This window comes from Acartia tonsa, chromosome 7 (assembly GCF_053477335.1).
Source record: "Acartia tonsa isolate MP-2025a chromosome 7, ASM5347733v1, whole genome shotgun sequence".
In the NCBI taxonomy this organism is placed as follows: Eukaryota; Metazoa; Arthropoda; class Copepoda; order Calanoida; family Acartiidae; genus Acartia; species Acartia tonsa.
Window position 1 is genome coordinate 7070668 of NC_137266.1, and position 27647 is coordinate 7098314.

The 27647-nt window shown below is 31.7% G+C and overlaps 1 protein-coding gene across 2 annotated transcripts; it reads right to left on the reverse strand.

Moving 5' to 3' along the window:
* Window positions 1-741: 741 nt before the first annotated feature.
* LOC145324754 (structural maintenance of chromosomes protein 5-like) lies at window positions 742-26143 on the reverse strand. Of its 2 annotated transcripts, none has more exons than XM_080167363.1 (33): window positions 26078-26143; window positions 25557-25633; window positions 25308-25456; window positions 24849-24884; window positions 24449-24601; window positions 23961-24020; window positions 23519-23572; window positions 23165-23311; window positions 22525-22625; window positions 21676-21769; window positions 21335-21398; window positions 20236-20321; window positions 19824-19900; window positions 19091-19180; window positions 18647-18721; window positions 18104-18173; window positions 17117-17197; window positions 16461-16592; window positions 16019-16108; window positions 13257-13383; window positions 11569-11629; window positions 11039-11171; window positions 8369-8450; window positions 6865-6944; window positions 6286-6416; window positions 5776-5890; window positions 5140-5229; window positions 4640-4768; window positions 4162-4287; window positions 2751-2827; window positions 2046-2182; window positions 1556-1677; window positions 742-1108 (listed from the first exon to the last, which is right to left on the reverse strand). In XM_080167363.1, exons 1-33 carry the CDS (start codon window positions 26101-26103, stop codon window positions 1013-1015), a joined length of 3168 nt encoding a protein of 1055 aa, XP_080023489.1. In that variant the 5' UTR covers window positions 26104-26143; the 3' UTR covers window positions 742-1012. The 2 variants fall into 2 exon arrangements, with proteins under 2 accessions (XP_080023489.1, XP_080023490.1); XM_080167364.1 differs by having other exon boundaries at window positions 17117-17193; window positions 18100-18173.
* Between the last annotated feature and the right edge of the window lie 1504 nt (window positions 26144-27647).

Consider the following 27647-nt stretch of genomic DNA (forward strand, 5'->3'; position numbering starts at 1 on the left):
TGGAAACATTTTACTTCATAAATTAAATCTATTTAATTAAATTAGGTAAGTTTAACGTTACTATTGCTTGAAGAGATATCGTAATCCATGTAAGTCGCCCCAGAAAGTTAAATTAAATACCTGTTAATTTAATTGGTAATTAATATTAATAAAAAACATTCAATATGGTAACAACTATTTCATTTATGTCTAACTAAAGTTTAATACAAAACTTTAGTGTTTCTCAGGGTCAAAGGAAATTGATTCTTACAAACAATTTAAAGTGAAAGTTTCCCCACAACCCACTTCCCCTTAGTTACATGACAAAAAATGTTTAAAGTCAACATTACGCCACAAAAATATCAAAATTTTCATCAATTTCAAAAGGAATTAATTTGCTGAATCACAGTCCCTGAATATTTCTATGTTGTGACATTACTACCTGGAATACAGGATCTCTACATAGGTAACGCCCCCCTCCATTATAGAACAAAAATAAGGCATAGAATTTGCTAGGTAGTATTTGAGATGCATTAATTAATTTAGAAAAGGACCAAAGCTTTCATAATTTTGGAATGTACAAAAAAATATTATAAAAGCCAGGGAAAAAATAAGACTTTTAATCAGGTACTGAAAACATTGCAACATGAAAAAGCAAAAAATCTATAAAAAAAAAAGCATTAAATAACCCATTTCAAAAAACAAAGTTTGTAATTTAGACTTTTGAACCCAAAAAAACTATTTTTCTTTAAATATAATCAATAACAAAACATGATATATAATATGTATAAAAGTATTATTAAATTACAAGGTATTTATAATCAAAATTCTGTATAGTTTTACAGAATATTTCGGTTTAATGCCTTTTAAAAATCCTTCTAGAATTTAAAAAAAAACTTGTTATCCTAACCCATCTATAGAGAAAATACAAAGCCTCATGAATATATTTGCATCTTATTTTTTTCTTACAAATTGAGCTTTTATTGAATATAATTTTTGTTTTAAATACAAAGTGTTAAATGGTGGATTTTTTTTATATATTTCTACTGACTTGAACAAAGTGTTTGATAGAGAAATCTTTGTCTGACTTAGAGTTTACACGTCCACTGTTGCAGATTAAAATTGTAACCTAAATTAAATATTACATTAATGAAAGCACACACTTTTGTTTTAATCTTATTTTTTCTCTCATTTATTTGCAAATTCATTTAAACGAATAAAAAATCAAATGAGTTAAATAACCAAGTAATTGGTATATACTCAATGACGTCCAAGCTTTTTCATAAGGGGTAAAATATTAAATTTGTGAAATGTACAAATTTCATGTTTTAAAGGTATTGGAGGCGCCATATTTCCATTTAGGGATGGGGGGTTAATCACACATGCCTTCCCCCCCCCCTCCCTTTGTACAATAACATCCTCGCTTAAACTCAAAAACCAACCTTAAATCGACACAAAGCATGCAATCTGCATAAATATGTTTTATTGAGTGGTCATACGAACAGACACGTTAGCAAATAGTCTATTAGACGTAAAGACGCTATTTGAAGATTAGCAGCGCAACTAATAATTTTACCTGATTGTTAAAAGGCAGATTATAAGGAAACTTTGGGGCCATGTAAAAGTATTGAGCTTGGTGTTCCTTGCACACCTCCAGCAGCATGTCCCACACACTCCGCTCATTTGTCTCGTCCATACCTAAAACATTTAATTGTTGCTTGGATGCTTTCCCTCAAAATGCAGTCAAGCACGAAATTCCCTCTCATTTAACAATTTTTTTGAAACATAATAGGGGGATGGTAGGTATAGTTTTTTATTTGTTTGTTGAATACTATAGGTCAGGTTAGAATAGGTAATTTGGGGTACAGGGAAGCCCTGCAGAGTGAGGATACCACATATATAGCCCAGGGGTTAGACCAAGAAAAAAACTTCCCTTACCCCACCCCCTCATTTATTTAAATAGTCTATTTTATTGCTATTCACTAAGTCAAAATATGTGCTTGTGCTATATATTTCCACGCACAGGTATAATATAATAGTTTGTTAGTTTTCCCGAGAAGCATTACCTTGGTTAATCTCATCGACACAGCGGAAAGGTACTTGTGTGAGACCCTGCAGGGCCATCATGTAAACAGCGGTGGTCACAGACTTCTCCCCCCCTGACTGGGTGCCCTTTGTTAACTCGACAAAATCGTCTCCACTCCTAAAAATGGATGTAGAATATACGTGGATATTATATTGGGCAGGGAAGAAATTGTCGTCAATTTTATTAGATGTTTTAGCCCGCTGCGAGTTTCTCTTTTTTAGAGTTCATGAAAATCTAATGTAAGATCCCAGTAATAACATTATATATCTATTTCCTAAAATAATGTTAAGTTATACTTGAGAACAATAACATGCGGTAGGAGGTATAAATTTGTTTAAGGAAGGCATGCCTCCTTCCCCTTTATTAATCCCCTTGGTACATCGCTGAGCACGCAGCTGCTTGGGAGCCTGTGACTTTATCTCGTAAGGTGATGAGTTCGAGTCTGAGCAAAAACTACGTCCAAGATGTTAAATTGTTTTTTTTATTTCTATGTAAATAACGTGCTGTATAAGTTAAAGAAGTAGGAATGCCTTCGCCAATACAAAGTTTACAGACAAGAGTTGTTATCCAGCCGTTAACATCCAAAGTTAGATTGTGATATCTTGGTTATAATCTATAAAACTTTGGGTACTACAGTCCCTACCTAACAGATCCTAGTTTGAAAGAATCCGAGGTAAAACCCTACCTGAATTTGACTAGGATTCTGATTCCATAATTTTTCATGTCCAATGTGTCATTGTCCAACCCTTCTTGTAATTCAACCTACAAATAAGTTTCTCTTTTCATAAATTACAAGGTAACAGGATGTCTATCTCTGTATTAGTGTTAAGTAATATCTCAAAAATGGCTAGACTAATCTTCCAAATTTTTATTTTTCATGTACAATGTGTCATTGTCCAACCCTTACTTACTGTAATTCAACCTACAATAAATAACATTTTTTCTCGTATTCATTCGAATCCGGTGGATAGAAACCGGTTCTCATCCATACGAAAAAACTATGTCTAGCATCGTACTATATCCAGCTATCTACGAATATAGAAATGTACATTACAATCATAAGATTAAAACCAGTTTTTTTAATCTTATAATTGTACATTCTATATCCGCGGAAAGCGGTTCATAATACGATGAAAGAAATAACTATTCTGGTATTCATTCGAATCCGGTGGATAGGAACCGGTCCTCATCCATACGAAAAAACTATGTCTAGCACCGTATTATAACCAGTTTTCTACGAATATAAAAATGTATAATCATAAGATTAAAACCAGTTTTTTAGCCCGTGCCTTCGGCATCTCGGGGCTAAAAAACTGGTTTTAATCTTTTAATTGTACATTTTATATCCGCGGAAAGCCGTTTATGTAACGATGCGAGAAATAACTATTCTAATCCTTATTATAAAGAAACAGGATGTTTGTCTGTACTGAAGGATCTCGCTAACCACTGAACCGATCGGGTTAACAGGGTAGCTTCTCATAGGTCCCGAGAAGGTTTATAACTATTTTGGGGGAGGGTACCACCACCCTCCCAAGAGAAATAACATTTTTACGCATAGAGACTCAAGAAACTAATACGCAACATAGCTAGGTATCGTTTAAACTTGAAAGCAACATAGATAGGTATCGTATTATCTAAAAAAAAAACACTAGAGGCTTCTAGGGCCGGGGCGTAGCCGATAGTTCTAAATAATGAAATAAATAGATATATTTGTGTATATAATATTTGTTCTAACAAATAGCTGAACCGATCTTTCCACTTTTTTTATTTTTCGTTTTATAGCATATCGAATGTCTATATTCTAAAACAAGATCAGTTTTTTATTAAATAACAACTGATGCATTTTTGAACTAAAAAAAAGACTAGGTACTGTCCTTCCGTGTAAAAACAGTGTAGTGTCCTAGTCTCTATATTTATTAGAATGACAAGAAAGCTTTGGAATTTTTTCAACTGGTGGAAAAAGTGAAAGCAAGATGCCTTTTTGAAAAAGAATTTAACATATTTAAAGAATTGCTACTTTAAAGTATCCTAACTAAATATTGCTTAAATAAGTTTTTTTACATGAAAAACTAAATAAGGTTCAACCAGAACTATACCTGTCCAGAGTAGCCCAGCCCTGCCATCATTTCTGAGAACTTTTCATCTACATCTGAAACAAGGCTCTTGACCCCACTGATCCAATCTCTGCGCAACATTTCTAGCTGGTTGATGCGCTCTTCTTTCTACAATTATTATCATGATTATTTTGAGCTGTACAAAGATTTGATAAAGTAGCCAAGGGTTTAGAAGGATCAATAGCTTTTCAAACTATTATTCTTAATATTCATTAGACAATAGACTATAAATTTATGTACATCCCCAATGATCATAAACTTTCGGTACCAGTTTTTTTTTACACTCCAAAGTCCACTTTACCCCCCTGAAGCATATAAAGTTACACATATTTTTGATGTACTTTAACAGTATTTAGACAATGAATTATAGAAATTTGTACACCTTTTAGCTGAGATATATACCTATGGATAAACATTAAAATACAATGACAAAAAGGTTTCAATAAAAAGGTTGGTATACCAGTAATCTTAGATTTTGCAGATCCTGTTTGGCCCTGATCATCTTTTCCCTCTCCTCCTCTATTTTTCTTCTCGTGTCTGGTTTGACTGCAGATCTTTTTATACAATCCTCATAATCTTCTATGATAGCCTGGAACACATAACAAAAATAAATGGATCATGTAAAGAACTAAAGTCAAGAAATTACCTTCTTAAGATTTGACCTCAGATGGGCTAGGTAAGAGTTAGAATCAATGTTATAGTGTCTATCATGCTTTACAAATAAATCGACACAACCTAGGGCCTATCTCTGATATTTCAGCTATTTTGTTTATTTGAAGCTAAATTTTCTGACGTTTTAGAAATATCAGAGATATATTTTAAAGAACCCTTGGGGCCAAACGACGAGAAAGCATTCATTTTTTACCTACAAAAGCGTATGGACCAACCTTTAATTGCAAACTCTTAACTTTTTATGATAGAATCAGATCGAATGAGACAAAAAATCAAACCTTTTTTTACCTTTAATTGATTGATATCCATAGTATTGAGATTATCTTCTTTGAACTTTTCTTGCCATTCCAACGGAGGCCTGTATTTACAGCCGGCATCCTATTATTATGGTTAGATTCATTCATTATAAACTAGTGGCTACACATTTGGAGGCCTCTCGGAGCACTTGAGTCGAGGGTAGATGGGTAATCAACCATAAACTTTTTTGTTTTAATCTTTTTTTTGAGGGGGGGGGGGGGGGTTACTCCCTGACCTCTATGAAGCTTTTTAAATTGTAACAAATTTGAAATCGACAGGAAGATTTAAAATGCCTAAATTTACAATAAACGTTACGGACCTACCCTAATTATCTTTAAAAAGCTAGAATTAGTTATTAAATGACTAAGTAATGTCAATAATGTAATAGAAAGATTTTTACAGTATATGGCTTCGACCAAAACCGATTAATATCCGCTGGATTGGAACCGGTTCTGAGCTATACTAAAAAATCATGTATAGCATTGTATTTCAGAAAATTTTCTACAAATATTAAAATAAAAAACCATAAATTTAATACCTATCAGTTTTGTTAATTTTGGCCTTTAATCTTCTAATTTTTCATTTTAAAATCCGCTGTTTTAAATACGATGCGAAAAATAACTTTACCTGGAAGCCATCAGTAGCCGATTTTGCCTCTTCGTGCACTTTTTTGATGTCTTTACTCTCTGAGGAAAACTTTGCGTCTATTTCTGCTAACTGTTCACTTATCACGTTGTAGTCTCTATGTAGATAGATAGTTTTTGGTCTTGTGAAAGGGGGGATGAGGGAAGTGGTATTGGCTACATACTATTATGGGCTCGTCTATTATGTTCTTGTTATATTTAAAAATCAGATGAATTGGATATCATATCGAAGAAACATTGTTAAAAACCATCTAGTTTAAAATGGACGCACGGACTTTCTTGTAAGGATTATAGAGTTGCTATGCTTTCATTTTCAAAAATCTACCTAACTAATAAACGAATTACAATGCAAAGTTTGAAATCAGTAGAACATTTCTATTCTAATTAACAATAAGAACTATCCGTTATTTAAAGACAGGCTAACGAACGGATGGACTGGTCCTAATTATAGAAAGCTTCGTTATTAATAAATAAATACGGAAAACTAACTTACTTTTCCAAGTCTTTAACTTTATAATTTGAGTCTTGATTTTCACCCTCCACATTTTGTAGCTGTAGTTGATGGGCTGTCCGCAGTAGATCTAGGTCTCCACATCTTTCTATCATCCGCAGATTACTTTGTACCTCCATAGATAATTAGATTGGATTTATTCGAAAGATTACATTGTAACAAATATCTAGATGGATAAAATAACAAGGATGGCAACATTCATACTTCGCATTCAACATTGTACTTTTTTGTCCTAGGAATCAGTATTCCAAAAATCAGATCAATCGGATTATTATATAACATAAAAATTTGGTTTAGAAAAAGTTAAAAGCAACAAGTTTAAAATGGACGCACCGACATTCTAGTAACGATTATAGAGTTGCTACGCTTTCTAAGTCGTTCCTAACTACTAAGGAAAACACCATGCAAAGTTTAGAATCGATAGGACAATTCTAACATCCCTAAATTAACGAAAAAAGCTATCTGTTCCGGAGTGACGGTTGGACCGACGTACGGACCGGCCATAATAATAGAATGGATAGCTTCGCTTTTAAAAAGTAAGACTAATAAATAGCTAGATACCTGTCTGCATAACTTTCTGACTAATTCCACTTTTTCATTTCTGATCTTCTTCTTTTGTGCATCTACGTTTACTTTCGGCTCTAAACATATTCTATTAGTGGAATAAAATCATGCAAGAATCGTCCTATTGCTTCCAAACCATGAGGATTACACCGACTCAGAATTACCACTTTTTTTTAAATTCAATGGGCGCGCTATTCTAACCCATTCCTTTTATGATATAATGACCATTATTACAAAAAAAGTGTTCTGGTAGTTTTTTTTCAGCAATATGTCAAGTTCGATTTTCATAAAAAAAGGGGAGAATTTTTTTCTTCTTTTAAAGCATGGCTTCATATACCTTTCTGAATTCGTCTTGAAGAGTAGATTAAGGATCAAAAAACAATTTTTAAAAATATTGACCCTAGTAAAAGTTATCCTCAAAAAACTGTCAAAATCAGCTGATTTTGATAAAATGGCCAAAATTGTCAGTCTTTTGAGGATAGCTCTTGCTATGATCAAAATATGGGTGTCCCATAGAGTAGTGGTTAGCGCACTACGCTGTGGTTGGGAAAATCCGAGTTCAAGTCCCCTCATAGATATTGCACTTGGATGACAAATGCTGTTGCAATTTGTCAGAATATAATCACGCAACCTTCCCTGAGATGCCCTTAGGTTGTAAGGAGGGTGATTTGTAGGAAGTTAGGATCCTACCTTTCAAGCAACTGTAATCGTGCTTTCCCTCGTCCATGCTCCTCATTCATATGAGAGTGCCATTAATTAGGGTGGCTTAATATGGAACACCTGCCAAAACTCTAGGCCAGGGTGATGTAATAATTGAGTAGCTTCCACGAGAAGGGCGGGTCAGCTTGTAATGTAACATAGAATACACTCAGCTGTGCGCGAAGCTTACCAATCTAGGATTGGTCAAAGGATTCTCACCTCCAATCTCCTCGTGCATCTGAATCCTAACTTCAGAGAATCAAGGCTACATACATACATACATACTATGATCAAAATATTTTGAAATTATTTTTAGATTGTTAAACTACTCTTCAAGACGAATTCAGATAGGTATATAAAGCCATACTTTGAAAGAAAAAGAAATTCTCCCCCAGGGGGGACCCTTCCCCTTTTACATGAAAATCGAAATTGACATATTGCTGAAAAAAAGCTACCAGAACACTTTTTTGGTAACAATAGTCATTATATCATAAAAAAATGGGTTAGAATTGCGCGCCAAATTTTTTTGCATTTTGAGTCGGTCTAATGAGGATAAGTTATGTGTTTTTTTTAAAAATAAAAATCATATCTTATTTATTGCCACGTTATTAGTTCTATTGTCAAGTAACGTCGCTTATCACATTATGCTAATCTTTAATGTAATCTTCTAGTCATATGAGTTTTAAACTATCAGAATGATTCTATTAAACGTAAATCTATGTAAACACTGCAATTTTTTACCTATGAATTGGGGGAAGAAGTAAATTCTATACCTCCTATGCCTTTTCAAACAAAAATTTACCTGCAAGATTTCTAAGCATTTCTTCTTTCATTTTCAGCTCATGTTCTTTGCTTTTAATTTCTTTTCTTGACTTATCTAACTCCTGAATATTAAATATTAAATCTTTTTGCTAAACACGATTAGTTTTAATGAAAAGTGATGCCTTTTTGAAATAAATAAATCCTAGACAATTATCATATAGAAATTGTTTTATCACATTTAATGTGAGAATGTTGATATTATCATATTCAAAATAAATGCTGTAATAAGCTTTAAAATATTTAAACACTAGTCTCTCATTGGACACAAAATGACGTCCAATAAGAAAAAGGAATAAAAATATTGGAAAGAAAATTATTTTATTTCTAAATTAATTCTTGGCATTTTGGAATAAAAAGTATAGGGGAAAGAAAATTATTTATTTCAAATTTATTTCTGGTCTTGAAATAATATTCATTATTTTATTTTAATTCGAGTGTCAACCAATAAGAAATAGGCATGCTGTTTTAAAAGTTTGGAATAAAAATTATTATTTTTTGTCAATTCCTTTTTTCAGAGTATAAAATGAGAATAAATTTTCCAACATCATTATTGATTTCTAATTTAACATTTCATACAGTGGGTAATATTTATTTCAACATTTTTTGTCATTCAAAATCAAGTGTAACAAAAATAATAATATTTAACATAAAAAAGAAATTTTTAAAATAATTTTGTTTTCTTTATTTGTTGAAGATTTAAGCCCAAGCTTTTTCTGAGGGGGGAGACCCCCCTCAACCCCCCCTCTCCTGAGGGGGGAAACCCCCCTCGACCCCCCCCCCTGACGCTCTCTTCTTTAAATCTTTCATTATTTCTGTAATTTATTCTAACTATCTTATAAATTTCAAAACATGAGATAAAAAGGAAATAATTTGCTGTACATTATTAAAAAATTTAAAAATTGTAAAAAAAATTCCAACATGATTTTTAATTTTAAATACAAGAATATTTTTTCCTATATGATATGTTAAATTTAAATACAGGAATAATTTTGTACTGTGGAATTGAAGAAATAAATGCTGTACATTAGAGTGGCTTGATTTTCAATGATTTTCTAATTTTAAATGTGCTACATACACTTTCTGTCTGAACATCATATAAGAGACCAAAAAATGAAAAGAAAATATTTTGCATAATGGGGAGGCTCGCTGATGCATGTAAACTTTTAGAAAGACACTTGTGGGGAGAATTTTTTTTTTTTTTTTGGGGGGGGGGCAATTATTTTTCTTTCAAAGTATAGGTTTATGCACCTTCCCAATTTTGTCTTGAAGAGTAGAATAAGAATAAAAAATCTGTTTTTAAAACTATTGATCCTAGCAAGAAAAATCCATAAATAAATTTAAAAACCAAGAGATTTTACATTTAATTTAAGATTTTTCATGCTTCGATGAATATTTTTTAAAACCAATTTGATATTCTTATATTAATCAACAAGACAAATTCAAAAAGATGCATAAAGCAATACTTTGAAAGAAAAAAAGTTGCACCTCCAGAATAAACTTCTAAAATTTTTAATGCATGGAAACACCTTCCCCCAATTTCCCCTCAAGGACAAAATCAATTTTTTATATTTAGGTTTCTTATATGATGTTTAAACTGTAGATGTTGATTACAAATTCAATGTCCAAAATTGATCCACTCTACTGTACATTGTTATAATTTATTATTTGATGTGGGTATAAACATTAGACATAGATGGTTAATCTGACCCCATTTTTTTCTTAAAAAGAAACCTTTGTTCACTTTTTGTTGTATATGAAATACAGCCCTATAGGCAACATTATTTGCAACTAAATTTTGCAATGATATAATTTTTAGAAAGATAACTTTATTATAAGAAATTAAATTATTTATAACTAACTTATTATATGTTGTGTCATACGCTTCACATTATATGATGGAAGAAATATTTTCTTCAAATATTTTACCCAAGGAAAGCTTTAACCTAAGATATTCAACAATTTATAGCTGATACATAATGTAAACAAAATTCCCTTGTGCTGTCTCTAGGTTATCTCTATTGTATAAATGAACGTACAAAAGAGGAGGAGAGAGAGAGAAGGAAATAGACAGAAAAGTGAGGGAGGGGGAGGGGGAAGAAATATAGAGAAAAATAGACAGAGATATTTATTGTTCACCCTTAGATGATGTAAATTTTTTGATAGACTTTTTTGAATCTAAGAAAAAGATAGAGAATGAGACAAAATCAAGTATCATATTTTATCAATATTGCTTATACAAGAAAGGTCATTCAAAATTATTTCACCAATATTAAGGTCAAGTGACAAAAATTTAAATTTCCACCTACTTCGCCCCCAGAGGGGGCAATAGTAGAAGGAAAATTCAAATTTTGATCACATGACCAAAATTGTTGAAATAATTTTAATATCCTTTCTAGCATTCACAATATTACGAAAATATGATAAATAACTATTCTAAAACTTACAATTTAAAAAAATAAAAACTTTCCTTCGGTAACGATTCAACGAATGAACACACTTTTTGGGGACCATAGTTATAGATGTCTCAAAGGCCATAGGTATAAATAATGAAAAAGTATTGAGTAAAATTTTTGAATGGATGGAAGCTTGATGCAAAAAAGGCAAAAAAATAAATGTTGAAATGTAGCTCCGCCTCTACAAATTTTTATACCTTATAATTATCTTCAATCTTCTGTAACTCTTCCAATAATTTCTCCTTCACTTTTAATCTTTGTTTCTTTCTATTTTCACTGTTCTTTAGGAAAGCTTCTTTTGCTTTGATTTCTGTTAATATGTTATCAATACTGAATCAGATAAAATATGCTGTTTAAAGTTAATAATAGAGTGGGCACGAGCTACATGTAACTCTATTCACGGGACCCTGTGCCGACTTTTAATTGAATCTTTGAAATCAGCTAATAGCGTCGAAAATATTATATTTAACTACAGCAGAGTCGCTACAAAGAACAGATAGCAATTTGCTAGCAGACGAAAAGGGTCCACAGCACTTGGGCCAGGAAGTTATCTTAATAATACATCTATACTTGTATATTCATTGTTTAAACAAATGTTTAAAATTGTTTAGTTTTCTTCTTGAGAATTAAATTAGATATTATTTGTAAAAAAACAGCAGTAATCAAATTTTTCAACGTCTCTAGAATGACGTGGAGTATTTGTTACTTGAAAACTAGCATATAATTCCTTGATTTATCTGTTGATACATCTAATCTTATAACTCTTTGTGAACTTATATCATGGGTACCTGAATAAAAAAATTTATTACTCAACAAAAATACTTACATTCATTCAATTTCAAAATTTATCAGTAATTGTTTTAAAAAGGTACACTTTATCTTTTAATTTTTATTATAGCTTCCTAATTAATCCTATAAAAGCCAGGGGTGTATATTCTTCATAATTGAACCTGATAAAGGGGGGGGGGGGAGGATAAAAATATACGAGAATGTGGAGAAAAATGTGAAAATTAGGAGAACTGAAAACATTATTTTTCCTTTTTCTCACCTCCTTAGTGAAAAAAAAACTAAAAGAATATGTGGGAGGGGGGATAATATAAATAAAATAAAATAAACAGTTCTGAAAATATTTTTCCATTTTTTCCCCTTCCTTGCTGGAAAAAAAACTAAAAAAAATGCAGCAGGGGACAAAAAGATTCTTGTGCAGAAAATAGTAATACACTTATTAAAAGCTTAAATCTAAAAGTTGTCCCAATTCATTGAGAGATTTTAAGAAACTTTCATACCTGTACTAATTTCTTTAGAGTATCTTAATAATTTGGCACTGACTTTATAATACAATATTCTTACCTGTACTAATTTCTTTAGAGTATCTTGATACTTTGGTACTGACTTTATAATACCTACAATATTCTTACCTGTACTAATTTTTTTGGAGTATCTTGATACTTTGGCACTGATTTTATAATACAATATTCTTACTAATTTCTTTAGAGTATCTTGATACTTTGGTACAGACTTTATAATACAATATTCTTACCTGTACTAATTTCTTTAGAGTATCTTGATACTTTGGCACTGACTTTATAATACAATATTTTTACCTGTACTAATTTCTTTAGAGTATCTTGATACTTTGGCACTGACTTTATAATACAATATTTTTATCTGTACTAATTTCTTTATCTTGATACTTTGGTACAGACTTTATAATACAATATTCTTACCTGTACTAATTTCTTTAGAGTATCTTGATACTTTGGCACTGACTTTATAATACAATATTTTTACCTGTACTAATTTTGTTTAGAGTATCTTGATACTTTGGTACTGACTTTATAATACCTACAATATTCTTACCTGTACTAATTTTTTTGGAGTATCTTGATACTTTGGCACTGATTTTATAATACAATATTCTTACTAATTTCTTTAGAGTATCTTGATACTTTGGTACAGACTTTATAATACAATATTCTTACCTGTACTAATTTCTTTAGAGTATCTTGATACTTTGGCACTGACTTTATAATACAATATTTTTACCTGTACTAATTTCTTTAGAGTATCTTGATACTTTGGCACTGACTTTATAATACAATATTTTTATCTGTACTAATTTCTTTATCTTGATACTTTGGTACAGACTTTATAATACAATATTTTTACCTGTACTAATTTCTTTAGAGTATCTTGATACTTTGGCACTGACTTTATAATACAATATTTTTATCTGTACTAATTTCTTTATCTTGATACTTTGGTACAGACTTTATAATACAATATTCTTACCTGTACTAATTTCTTTAGAGTATCTTGATACTTTGGCACTGACTTTATAATACAATATTTTTACCTGTACTAATTTCTTTATCTTGATACTTTGGTACAGACTTTAAAATACAATATTCTTACCTGTACTAATTTCTTTAGAGTATCTTGATACTTTGGCACTGACTTTATAATTTCCAATGTAATAATTTCTAAATCTTGTCTTTAACTCGTCTGTAACATTCTCTATTTCTTTCTCAAATACTGGCACCTTAAAAAATTGTTAAATTAACTATAGTGTTTTCGTATTTAGAATGTTTTCCAACTTTAGCAAGCAGCGTTGCGGAGCCGTTTGATTTTGGTGCGGCTCCGGCTCCGCGGAGCCGCCTGTGAAAATAACGGCTCCGGCTTCGGATTTGGCTCCGGCCTAAAATCAAGAAAAATTCAATATACTTTTATTGATAAGACTATTTATAACTTTTGAAGGTTTTAAAAGTTCAATTTTTGATAAAAATGGACTTGAAAAACTTAAAAGGTGCATTTACATACGACACAACAGAGTTACCAAATAAGGGGGGGGGGGGGGGGGGTTAATGCAACCATCTCGTAATCAATGAGCAAATGGCACTTAGAATTCGAATTTCCATCTGATCTTTTGCATGAGTAATCCTTGGTAGGTCTATTTTCCCTAAATCGAACAAAAAGTAGGAAAAGTAACGGCTGGCAGCTCAGCCGTTTAGCCGTTTTTTGCCTATTTTCAGGGTAAATTCATCATTAATTACGTAGGAATCAACTTTTTAAAACATATTTTTGGTTTAATTCGTGTTAAATGATAGCAATAACCATTTTTAAAATTTCTAGTACCAACAGCTACCGTCTAGAATCGTTTGATAGCGTTTTGGATTGGAAAAGAGTATTATGTGGAGATAGGTTTCGTGACTAATTTGCAATATAGATATCCAAAAAATGGCAAAACTGCTGAGCCGCTAACCGTTAGCCGTTACTTTTCCAACTTTTGTTCGATTTAGGGAAAATAGACCCACCAACAGGGTGGGCATACAAAAAACCCACCCAAAAAAACCCACCCAGGGTTTTTTTAAAAACCCATTGAAAAAAAACCCAAGGTTTTTTGGGTTTTTCAAAAAACATTGAAATTTCACGTTAAAATTTACAAATTAAACCTCTATTTGCTCAAAGACTAGGATCTAATAACATTTTAAAGCAAATTTTACCTAAAAAACGTAAAAAAATATGAAGTAAGGGGGGGGGGGGGAGAGGTTAATGCCACCATCTCGTAATCAATGATTAAATGACACTTAGAATTCGAATTTTGATCTGAAATTTTGCATGAATAATCCTTGGTAAGTCTATTTTCCCGAAATCGAACAAAAAGTTGGAAAAGTAATGGCTAACGGCTGGCAGCTCAGATGTTTTGCCATTTTTCGGCTATCTTAAGAGCAAATTAGTCATCTTCACATAATACTTTTTGTCGCTCAAAAACCTTATCAAACGGTTCTAGCCGGTTGCTGTAGGTACTAGAAATTTTAAAAATGGTTATTGCTATCATTTAACATGAATTAAACCAAAATATGTTTTAAAAAGTTGATTCCTACGTAATTAATGATGAATTTGCCCTCAAAATAGGCAAAAAACGGCTAAACGGCTTAGCCGCCAGCCATTACTTTTTCCAACTTTTTGTTCGATTTCGGGAAAATAGACCTACCAAGGATTACTCATGAAAAATTTCAGATCGAAATTCTAATTCTAAGTGCTATTTAATCATTGATTACGAGATGCTTGCATTAAATCCCCACCCCCCCCCCCCCCTTATAAAAATGATGCTCTACTTATTGTTCAAATGTTTATGAAATTACTTTCTCTCAAAACTTAATTTTTGAAAACGCTTTGCTACTAAATTGATGATATATAAATTGTGTAAATTACATAATCATAATTGTTTTTTTTAACTAAAACATAACAATTTATGAAAGGAAATAGTTACAGTGGCGTGCAGAGGGTTTTATTAAGGGGATGTAAAAAGGGGAATAACTTAATAATTTCTGGGAGGGGGGGGGGGGGGTTGACAGCTTAGGAATAGAAAGAGGTTCCATGTTTTTAAGCTTTTAACCTCTCCTCCCCCTTAATAGAATATTTTGTGCACCATTGCTAATAAGGGTTTATAATTGATCGAAATGCCAGTTTTTTTTTCATTATCTATCTTGTTTATTGTGAAATCTTGCTTACCTTTTACCTACAACAACATTAACATTAATATTTCATCAATATATCAAATGTATTTGACTCCTAAATGAAAAACCCAATAAAACCCGAAAAAACCCAATAAAACCCAGGGTTTTAAGGGTTTTTACGGGTTGGGTTGGGCTTTTTTAAAAAACCCTGGGTTTTTCCCCACCCTGCCCACCAAGGATTACTCATGCAAAATTTGAGATGGAAATACGAATTCTAAGTGCTATTTGCTCACTGATTACGAGATGGTTGCATTAACCCCCCCCCTTATAATTAGTAAAATCTCTTTTTTAGCTAACCTGAAGCCGGAGCCGTTTTGAACGAAAATAACGGCTCCGGCTCCCCAACGCTGTTAGCAAAGCGCGTCATGTTTAAGGAATAAGATGTTAGTCTGCCATTTTATAGATAATTCAGCAGCATCAGATACCTATCAAACCTAACCTTACTCATTATTACCTAACCTTAGACAAAGCATGATTTATTCCCTTTTCATAAACTCAGGAGCGTAGAATTTTACATGGGGCTTGGACAGGTGACTTAAATGCAAAAATTGATATCTGTAAATTGTGTCATCCTTCTACTTTTGCGTATGACCGTGTGGGACCGCAGGATCTTGCATTATCTTTGCTAACATCATCAAAGGAATGATGTAAAATTACCTCATGTAAATTCTTTTGCTGGCAAAGATAAGCATTGATTGCGTCAGGTGCGTCATAAGCGTCACTTAGATACCCAAGAAATCCATATTTCTAAAAACAAATCAATGTATTAACAATTTAGGTTTATAAACGCATTTGTTAGAAATAGCTTCTGAATAAATATTGGTTTTTTTTAAATAATCTATTGTGATCTATTAATCTATCAACAAATCTACTTTTACTTTAATCATAAGCAACTCTTACGTTTAGATATATTTCAATCTATAAATCTATCTATATATCTTTTCATTCATCTATCTATCTATAAATCTATTTATTGATCTATCTATCAATCTACTGGCCATTGATCATAAAAATAGGATTTTCAGAATGCCTCCTTTGTATATGATTCTATCTATCTATCTGCCTATCTATGTATTGATCTATCTATCTATCTATCTACCTGTAATTGATCATAAGAATAGGGTTTTCTGAAGGCCTCCTTTGAATGTGCTTCGGAATGGAAAACATTTATCTTTCTTAACTTCATCCGTTCTCGCAGCTCTGTCAGTAAGAAATTCATATCGTCAACATCCTAAATAACAACTAGATTATTTTTTTTCTTGCTTAATTCTTTGGACTTGGAAGCGAGTTAGAATATATTCTATAAAAACCCTTTAAAAATTGTTTTCTGTAGGCATGTAAGATTTAATTTTAATTACGACATTTATTGCCTCTTTCTCGAACATTTGAATAATTATGAGCACTTTAGACTCTAATAAAGTGTTCGATAAACAGAAAAATTAAACAGTAATAAAATATCGATAGGTTAATAGCAGCTACGCTCCTAGAGGAATCTAGGTAAAGAGGGTTACGTCGACACTCTACTTTCCAGTTTAGTTTTAAAAATAAAATGTATTAAGCGGCGATTTTATTGGAAGGTTGAAGGTACACTCTACAAAAATAGCTATATATCTTGACTAATATGAAGCTTCACTGTAAAGGAGAACCAGAATAGTCTAGCGATTTGCGATAAATTAAAGTACACACCACGCACACAGACAGTCATCTTGTTACTTTTGTGTAAGAATAGTAGCTGTATAAAATAGAATACAATACCTCACAAACAAATCCTTCCAGGTCTGCCCGACCAATATGAAGCTCCAGTATCTTGACAAAATTTCGGTTTTTAACATCTAGCATTAATGTACATGACATTTTACAACCAAAAAATTCTTATTATTATTTTATGCATCTAGGTAAAAATTTAATTGATTCTACATAGACAAAGGGGGGGGGGGAGTTTTGACACATTTGCGCAAACCTGGCACCTAGGCTTTATCTTTGGACTGAGAGGATAGGTTATTAATGATAAAATCATTCTTATATAATGAATTTCACAAAGTTGTCAGATTTTTTGGATAGGCCTTTAGTTTCCGGAGCTCCAGGCCTCCAGGTGGTCTCTGTACAGGTAAAAATGAAAAAAAAAATTTACAAGTTACAAATCAACTTATAAAACAAAATATACATCTTTTTTCTTCAAATATGTGAATAATATTAAAAAAGATGCATATTTTGTTTTATAAGTTGACCTGTAACTTTAAAAAAATTTATTTTTTTCATTTTTACCTGTACAGAGACCACCTGGAGGCCTGGAGCTCCGGAACCAGGAGGCCTATCCAAAAAATCTGAAAACTTCGTGAAATTCATCATATAAGAATGATTTCAACATTAATAACCTATCCTCTCAGTTCAAAGATAAAGCCTAGGTGCTAGGTTTACGCAAATGTGTCAAAACTCCCCCCCCCCCCCCCCGCCTTAATTGAGTCCATTAGTTTCTCATACAAGAGATTCATTTTCATTTTGTTGTCATCTATGTTCCATAAATATAAATAGCCTCAAAAGGCCTCAAGGGGCACTTGAGGGATTTGGGTAAATCGACCCTCTACTTTCAATTCTAATTCCCCTAAATAAGCTTCACTGTAAAGGAGAACCATATCAGTTCAGCGGTTCGCGAGATCCTTTACAAAACAAACACAGACAAACATCCTGTTACTTTAATAAAAGTATTGTTGGTTTAAGAAAATGTCATGAATACATTCCTAATACAAGCATGATAGGTTCATGTACAGTTTTGTTGAATTTGTGTCTGTTCTGTCGCAACCACATCACTCCACTGAAAAATAAAATAAGTAATATTTCAATGTGAATTTTACAAGTTACAGTATTTTTCCCTTTAAGTACAACCCCCCCCCCCCCCCCCACAACAAATACTTTTTTGGAGGGGTCAAACCAAATACCTACATTTTTAAAATCAAAATTTTTTAAAAAATGTGGGGGTATTAATTCAACCCCACCAAACCAAAGTAAACCGAAGTATTTGAAGCAAATTTATAAATACTTTTAAAACAATCCATCTATTGTTATGTCAGACGAATACACAAAAGTTTGTTTTTGGTTCATAACCTTTCGTTTTAACAAAATGTGGATTTTTAACCCTCCTCCCAATGTACATTTTACCCCTAAGGTAAACTTTTTTGTGGAAGCGATAAAAAGTCAACCCCCTCCCCCCAGTAAAAGCTTGAACGTCGTTGAAACAAACCCAACTACAAACTCAAATAGGTAGGTATTGGATGCAATTTTTTTTACCTATATGCGTCTGGATTCTCCTTTTGTAAGACACTTAGCTTTTGATCTTTTTGGTCTACTAATGACTGGTACTCTCTGCAAGAAATTATTCTTTTTAACTCTAGGTCTTCGGTTTAGGTTAGGTTATATTGGGTTAAGTAGCCCTGCAGGTTTAGAGACCCCGTGGGATTTTAATAAAAGGAAAAATAACCCTAAAGCCTCTTATTCTTTAGTTATTTTAAAAATAGGTACCTAGAGAGCTTGTTTTTCAGTTTTTAACAAAATCTTGGTGGGAAAGAACCGATATTCATGTAATTTATGCTAACAATCTTTTATTATAGATTAAAATTTTAACTATCACAAATTAAATTTGTGTTTTACTTCTTAAACTAAATATTCTTTCAGCCAATATTTTCAAACTTCAAATTTATGATTTAAGCTTTAAATAGATTAATAATTTCTTTCCTTTTAAGACGGTCCATGTCTCTTTGGCCCATTTTGATGGCAAGGTCTACTTCTTCTACTTGGAGATCATTGTTACTTAGCTGCTCATTTCTATAATAGATACATAGATAGTAAATAAATAAATAGAATGATAGATAGATAGTCATTCTACATCTATTTGGCACATCTTAAGGAAAATATCTATTTCTTCTACTTGAACATCATTGTTACTTAGCTGCTCATTTCTATAATAGATAGATAGGTAATAAATAAATAAATAGAATGATAGAAGATAGAGTGTCAGTCAACATCTCTTTGGCACATCTTAATGAAAATATCTATTTCTTCTACTTGGAGATCATTGGTACTTAGCTGTTCATTTCTATAATAGATAGATAGATAATAAATAGATAAATAGAATGATAGAAGATAGAGTGTCAGTCAACATCTCTTTGGCACATATTAATGAAAATATCTATTTCTTCTACTTGAACATCATTGTTACTTAGCTGTTCATTTCTATAATAGATAGATAGTTAGATGGAAAGATGGATAGATTGATGAAATTGATATAGAAAGAATTGGACGATAGTACCTATACAGATTTAATTTAAAAACAAAATAGCATACAAATAGCACATAGGGTTATGATCTTAGTTGCTTGTATACCTTACCTATTTTAAGTGCAATTATAAATTGCCTAAACCCATCAAATACGTAAAGAAATAGACAGGTAGACAAAATAAATACAAACCTTGTAGTTCTATCATTTCTAATCTTTCTTAAATGCTCCTCATCATTTGCCGACCATTGTTCTGTTTCCAAATATTTCTTAAACAAGATTTTCAGCTTATTATTATTATAAAATGTTGAATGTGCGCAGTGCAAAGAAGATTCAATATTGATGCATGTCAGGGATAAGACAATGACCGATAAATTGAAGTACAATGTACATCCCCAAAGATTATCCCTTCTGTAGATTACAATTAGTGGTTGAAACGTTTGGACACTAAACTAAATGAACCAACTCATCAAAATTCAATAAAAGTCCCAAAAGTTGTTGAGCAAATGAAAAAAAAAACGTTATTATAAAACTTTGGGGTCCCCTCCTTCCCTGAATATAAGATTTAGAGTGATCATCATATGGCAGTTTAATTTGTTCCTACCTTAAACTCGGTGATTTCTTTCTGTAAATTCTTTTTCTGTTTAATTCTGTCCTTCTCCGTGTTGTCCAGGTCTTTTTCACTTGAATCTGGTGGCAATTTTTATTACATTTGTTACAATAATCAATCTCGTAATCAATGTATAAATGGCACTTAGAATTCGAATTTCGATCTAAAATTTTGCATGAGTAATCCTTGGTAGGTATATTTTTCCTAAATGGAACAAAAAGTTGAAAAAGTAACGGCTAACGGCTCAGCCGTTTAGCCGTTTTTTGTGGCATATTTTGGGGCAAATCTGTCATAAATTACGTAGAAATCAACTTTTTGAAACTTATTTTTGCTTTAAATCATGTGAAATGATACAAAAATTTTTTTTTATAGATTTCTAGTACCAGCAGCAACTACCGGCTAGAACCGTTTGAAAACGTTTTGTAATGGCAATGTGGAGATAGGTTTCGTGATGTATTTGCCTTGAAAATAGCCAAAAAATGGCTAAACGGCTGAGCCGCCAGCCGTTACTTTTCCAACTTTTTGTTCGATTTAGGGAAATAGACCTACCAAGGATCAACCATGCAAAATTTCAGATCGAAAATTGAATTCTAAACGCCATTTATACATATGTTACGAGATGGTTGCATTAAAAAAAAAACTTTTATTTAAAAATCCACTTTTTAAGTAGTGAAACTACTAAAAAAGTAAGGTTTGTTTGTCCAAGAAAATTATAGAAATTGGACGTTTTCAAAGGTTTGATAAATGGTCCTCTAATACCCACTTCCCAACCCAAATTTATTGTTACTTACTAAAGGCAAGTAGAGGCCCGTAAGGTCAATGTCTCCTGCAGGGGTTAAAAAATGTGTTATTTTTAAAAATGTTGTTTAACAGTTATTGCTGCGCTACTTCTAAATAAGAAAATACATCTTACAGTAGACACCTCTGTTTTAATAACAAGGACAATTATGTTCCTAATATGCTAACAAAATTGAGAGTCAATTATTAGAATACCTAGTAATTGCGATGAAACAAAATAAACATGAATCAAGCCTATGCTGTTAAAACTGAGATAACATTAACGAAAACTTTAATTACTATAAATGTAATGTTCCTAGATGTTCAATTTGTTCTTCTAACTGGCTAATATCCAATGCTCTTTCAACTAAGTCTCCTTTCTACAAAGAAATATAGTAATAATGCAAACCAATTGAAATTTCTCATATGCTTTAATATCCATATTTTTATAGAATGAATGACAGACTTTCGGACCAAGTAAATCATATACTAGATGCTTAATAGTAAAGGGAATCTTTTTTTTAATTCAGCCTTCTATCTTGAATAGAATCCGTGAAAATTATCTTTCCAACAAAGCGTTATGGACTGATGGACGGACAGACAGACAAAGTAAATTATAGACTAGCTTTGCTGCCAAAAGTAAAAAAACTAGGTTACCTTTCTAAATTCTTGTTCACAGTTCTCAATGTTCTTCTTAATATTTTCCACTTTATTGTTATAGCCAACTAGAAATTCTTTATGGACTTGCAACTCCTGATAGTTATGACAAAATATTACTTGAATAGAAGGATGGAAAATTGTGTCTACAAACTACAGAAATACTTATTGGCTTTAAATTATTTCTTATGGGAATGAATTTATTACTACTTAGATCTTACACAAGAATATCACGTACTCTAATAAAGTGAAACTTCTAGCTAGCTAAAATATCGAATCCCCCAATTCACAAATTTTACCCCATCTCCTCCCCTCCTACTAGAGGAACGAACTGACCAATAAGTGATGTCCATGTTTGCAACCAAACTTGACGACAATAATTGATGATATAGTTTGTTACTGCTAGATTGTACCAACAAATCAGGATTCAATTAAGTTTATAAAACTTTGGGTAGCAGTACAGTTCCTTCTCTATCTATAATACAAAGTAGAACGATGTCTGTCTGTCCGTCTGTCCCTTAAGATCTTGGTAACCATTGAAACGATCGGATTCTACTCTCCAGGGTATATACTTATTGGTCCTGTGGTGGTTTTAAGCTATTTTCTTGGGGGGTGGGACACCCCCATCCCCCCAAAAACAAAAAAATCCCTCCCCCATCTTTTATATTTTTTTTTGAAGGTATATCCTTCGTCCTTTTTTTTTGTAGAAGATTTCCTTGGTCCTTCTTTTTTTTTACGAATTTCACCTTAGTTTTTTTATCATCTCTTGGGGCAAAGCCCCTAGAGGCTAGTGCTAAATGAAGAAGATTTGCCATTTTCAAAGATTCTTGTAATATTCAAGTATTATATTCCTCTTCAAGTTTAGATTTTTTAGCGTCTAATTCTCGTTTTTTCTCTCGGGTTTCTTTGGCAGTTTTTCTGGCAATGTAGAATCTCTCCCAAGCAAGTGCCTGAATTGAGTCAATATTAGGGCCAATTCTAAATTCTATAAAAAATGTATAAGTATAGATATATATTCCAGAAAACTACCTGGATCAGTATTTGGGATCTTTTTATCTTCTAGCAAATCGTTTTCTGTTTTTTTTTTTGTAGAGACTTTGCTGTGTTAATATTTACGACGACGCTATTGGCTGATAATCAAAGACCCAAATGAAAGTCGGCACAGGGTCCACGGTGGGGGCAAAAAATTATTTACCCCCTAGCTTCTCTATTATTTTACTTTAATATTATCATAACTTCCTATCAAATCAAAGGAAGATTACAAGGTCTCAAAACAAAAGTTTTTAGTCGCATCATGTAAAAAAATATAATCCAATATAAAACAAATTTTAGGTACAAAAAACTTTAAAATGTGATGAAAATTGGCTATGACATGACATTAATATTCTTAAACAAACAAACAATATTAGGAATACGGCGCGGTGTGAAGGTTTGATAATTGTAATATACTGACATTTCAGAGAACTCCATTTTTAAGGTCCAAACTAACCTTTTCTACGATTGATTTCTTTTCCTCCATTTTCTCTTGTTCCTCCAGCCTTCTGAGTTGGTCCTCCATTCTTTTTTCTCTTTGCTCCAGGGAGCTCATGGTGTTCTCCTTTGTCTTGATATCCTCATTGATACCCTCCATGCTATCCTAATAATAAAGTAACAGGATGTCTATTTGTCACAAATTAATGAAAATGGATAAAATCACAAAACCTTTTTAAAAAGGTACTTAAGTCTTTTAAAGCATGAACGACAGAAAGACTGAAAAAACGATCTATAGAATATGTTAATGCGCAGAGGTCATGGGATAATTCAGAGAAATTGGAAATAATTCTGATGTCAAAAAGTTTCTTACCTGTATTTTTGCACCCTGGTGTAATTTTTCCAACATGTCTTGATTACCAACAGCCTAAGAAAAAAGATTATCAGCAATTTGAATTTTTTAAAGTGCCTTGCCGAGCAAAGAACCCGTTCTTATCTTTTAAACAAAATCAAAATCAAAATGGGGGGGGGGGGGTTAATGTCTTTAGGTCAGATTATATTGGATACTGGGTAGTCCCAAGGGAATTATGCATAGTAGAAAAAACTACTTACTATTTCTTGTTTTCCATTTGTTAAAAAATAAATGGGAGAGGGGTTCATTGTTCCAAAAGCACCGAATTATATAATGTTAGATGACTTTTCGAAAAAAAAGTCATTAAGTAACCCTTATCTTAGTGTTGAAGACAAATCAATATAAACAAAACCAAGTAAATGTCAATGTAAAAGTCCCCTTAATAAAGTATTAAAAATTTCACCTTTAAAGTATTCTCAAAAATCTCTGGAGGTTTCATCTGAGGAAACTGTCGTACCACGTCCTTAATATTTTAATTGGATATTAACATTCTAAAATAGTTTTTCTTATGGTCACTGAACATTGTTGAAGAGGGATAGCAAAATGAATTTTAAAACGTTAACTTTATTTTTGGATTTATTTTTACATTAATTTGGCACTTTTAAAACAATGTCCTGTCGTGCTTCATGAAATATAGCTGCAAAACCCTGTGGATAAATCTTTTCTTTCAGAATTTTCTTTTAAAGATTGTAATGTAACCAAGCAATCTTATTTTATAAAATAGTAAGGTATTTTAGTCCGCACCTTAAGATTTTGATAAATACTAATACAATTGAGTTCTTCTTTTAAATAAAGCTTTAGAAAGACCCCAAAATGTTTTTTTGCTTAACTAATATATGTTAGAGGAGCGCAGCGGCTAGTGAAGTAGAGATGATTTTAGCAGAATCACACCTGTGGTAGAAACTGACACATATTGCCAGGTTGGATCTGGTATCTATCCGTCAAGATTAAAAGTTTATCTTTGGTTGAATTCTTTCCGTTGATTTGCCAACTTGGTTCTGTTGCATTGTTTTTAATCATACATTTTACCACAGTGTTGTTTCCCTGAAAAGAGTTAATCTTTTATAATTTAGAAAAAAACTTTATACGTAGGTACCTATGTATTATATCTATTAATCGAGTTCCTTTTTTAATGTTGTTATAAAAGTTTGTTTGAAAAAGATAACTTTTCAATAGCTTAAACTTAACGTCCGGGAATGGAATTATGGAAAATATAGACCCCTTAGGAACCAATAAACATTACATTATTTATTCGCGAAATATGATTACATATCAATAATAAAAAGTTTACCTTTTCAGAAAATAGTTCAATTTCAATTACAGCCGCCTGAAACAAAATGTAGTTGAATTTCTTAGTTAGCAAGATAGGCGACTATAGTGCAATTTGAAATAGGTAAATTATACATTTTTAATAAATATTTGACTTCAATGTTGTAACCTTATAATACCTAATTATTTAACGCATCGTATTATAGACAGCTTTCTGCGGATATTAAAACCAGTTTTGATAGCCCCGAGGGGGGGGGGGGGGATGGAATTCCGGACTTTCAAAACTGATATTAATTTTGCTATTTTTACTTTTATATTCCTGGAAAATTATCTGTAATACAATGCTATACATGATTTAAAGTATTGCTGAGAATCGGTTTTCATCCAGCGGATATTAATCGGTTTCGAAGCCATACTAAAAATAATTCTAAATAAACTTCACAAACTGGCATCAGTAGGAGGTACTATTACAAATATTTACCTGGTTGCCACAATTGTTGTTAATAAGAGATTGTAAGTCCTGTTGTCTATTTAATGATTTTAAGTCTCCACCAAGCGCGATGCACAGCGCTGTTACAATGGAACTCTTGCCAGAACCGTTGGGACCAACAGTCACATTGAAATTCGGGCCTAAATTAAAATCAATGTTAGTATTAATTCGGCGTTTAGTGTTACACCTCTAATCATTGATTGAAAAATCAAATACCGTCCTACAGATATAATATTTTACCTGGAAAAATTGATTCATTTTTGTATGTCATAAAATTCTTCAGTGTTATTCGCACAACGGATCCCTCCTTAGTAAACCTTAAAAATCATTTTTAATAATTAAGCATTATTAATTATACAATTTTAATCTAAACATTCTGGTACTTAGAACATGTTATTAAGCGGTTAATAACAATGACACTAAAAAATAATTTATGTAGTGAGGAAATAAGTAAAGGGTCGATAAATTGATATAAATCCCAAACGATAATACCCAAAATTTATTACGCCTGCTGTAGGTTAAAATAAATTGTGATTAAAACCCTTGGCCACACAACTTAATGAACCAACAGATCAAAATTTAATAAAAGTCGCCGAAGTTATTAAGTAAACGTATACGAAAAAGTTGTTATAAAACTTGGGGACTAGCGTACGTATATATATAAAATAAATACTCCAATGTCCCCTCCCTCCCTGAGTTAAATGTGGTGACGATCAGAGAGAGAGAGACCCTAGTTTTATAGCAGCTGCGCTACTCAGTACCTTAATCTTTTCGTATCCTCTGCCATTTTTCCATCTGCAAACAATGTTATTAATAAATCAAAATATTGCATAATGGATGTTTTTTATGACAGGAGATAACTTGTCGTCAAAACATGAATAGTTACCCATATAAATTCAACATTAATATGATCTTTGTAATATTAACTATAATGTCTATGTGATCTACTCATAACAGGATTGAAGAGAGTTATTGAATAAACAGTTATTATTATTTAATTTTTAAAGCTTGCTAATGACACTCGTTTATTGGTCAGTTTAAATGTTCGTCCAGTATATGGAAAAGAGATCAATGGGGAAAAGGGGTGGAAGGGGAAAATTGTTTTATTTTATCCTGCTACGTATTTTACTTTTTAGATAATATGAAAATCTGGTGTAAGATCTAAGTAATAATGCATCGATATATATATTTATGCATAATTAAACAAGGTTGACAATATAATCATTTAATGACAAACTGACAGTTAATCAAAGAGCATATATCAAGTGAGAAAAATTTTGCGCTGGCTCTTTATCCAGAAAAAAAGCTTAAATCCTCCACAAAACCCTGATTTAAATCAAATTAACCGTATTCAGACCTATACATAGCTTGACATTGAGAACTATATTGTTTCAATTTTAACCGAATTTAATTTAATTTAAAATTGTTACTGCTTAGTTATACAAAATTTATTATAAAAAAAACTTGACTTCTAATTTGTCGACCAAAATACGGCATGTTTGTGATTTAAGAAGCAGACAAGAACTTCCTTTAAAAAAACGGTGGAAAAATGTAAACAAAAGTTTATAACAAGACGCGGCATTTTCATAAAAAAATGTCGTCTTAGATTAATATTTTTTTCAAAATGCGTAGACAGGAAGAAAAAAAGTATTCTTTTATAATTTTGAATACTTTATTAGTTTTGAAAATACCAATTATTTGCCCCTAGCTTTATAAGAGGGTCAAGAAAATAGCCTAAAACCACTCGAAGACATTTATGAACTTGCCCTGAAAGTATATTAACAATGAACCATTAATTTCCGAGATATTCTGCTTCATACAAAATATCTAACTACTTTCTATTATAGATAGATAATCAGAATTTATTTATAAGCGTTTACCTTTATTAAAAATCCATTTTAGCCATTTTAAAACTAAATGATTTGTTTTTGGGGAAATTATCAAAATATACTTTTGGTCACCCTGAGAAAATTTTAAAAAAATATATCTTCATTTGTTGAAAATTTATAAAAAGAAAAATATAAAGATTCACCACAAAAAATAATTTCTTAAATAATTTCTAAAATAAGTTTTGGGGAAATATAAAATTCTCAGTTTTGGTCACCCTGTGATCAGGTGCAAATCCCCAAAATTCCCCAAGCTCATTGTTTTTGTGTACACTCCACACTTGTTAACTCTTTACTTTACAAAGAATAAACAAACAAAATAATCAATTTTTATGACTTTTTGATAAGAAGTTTATAAAACTGTGCTTAATTTATAATTATATTGAATAGTCCTATCATTTTTAAACAATGATGAAGTTTTATTAGTATAAATATTAATATTAAT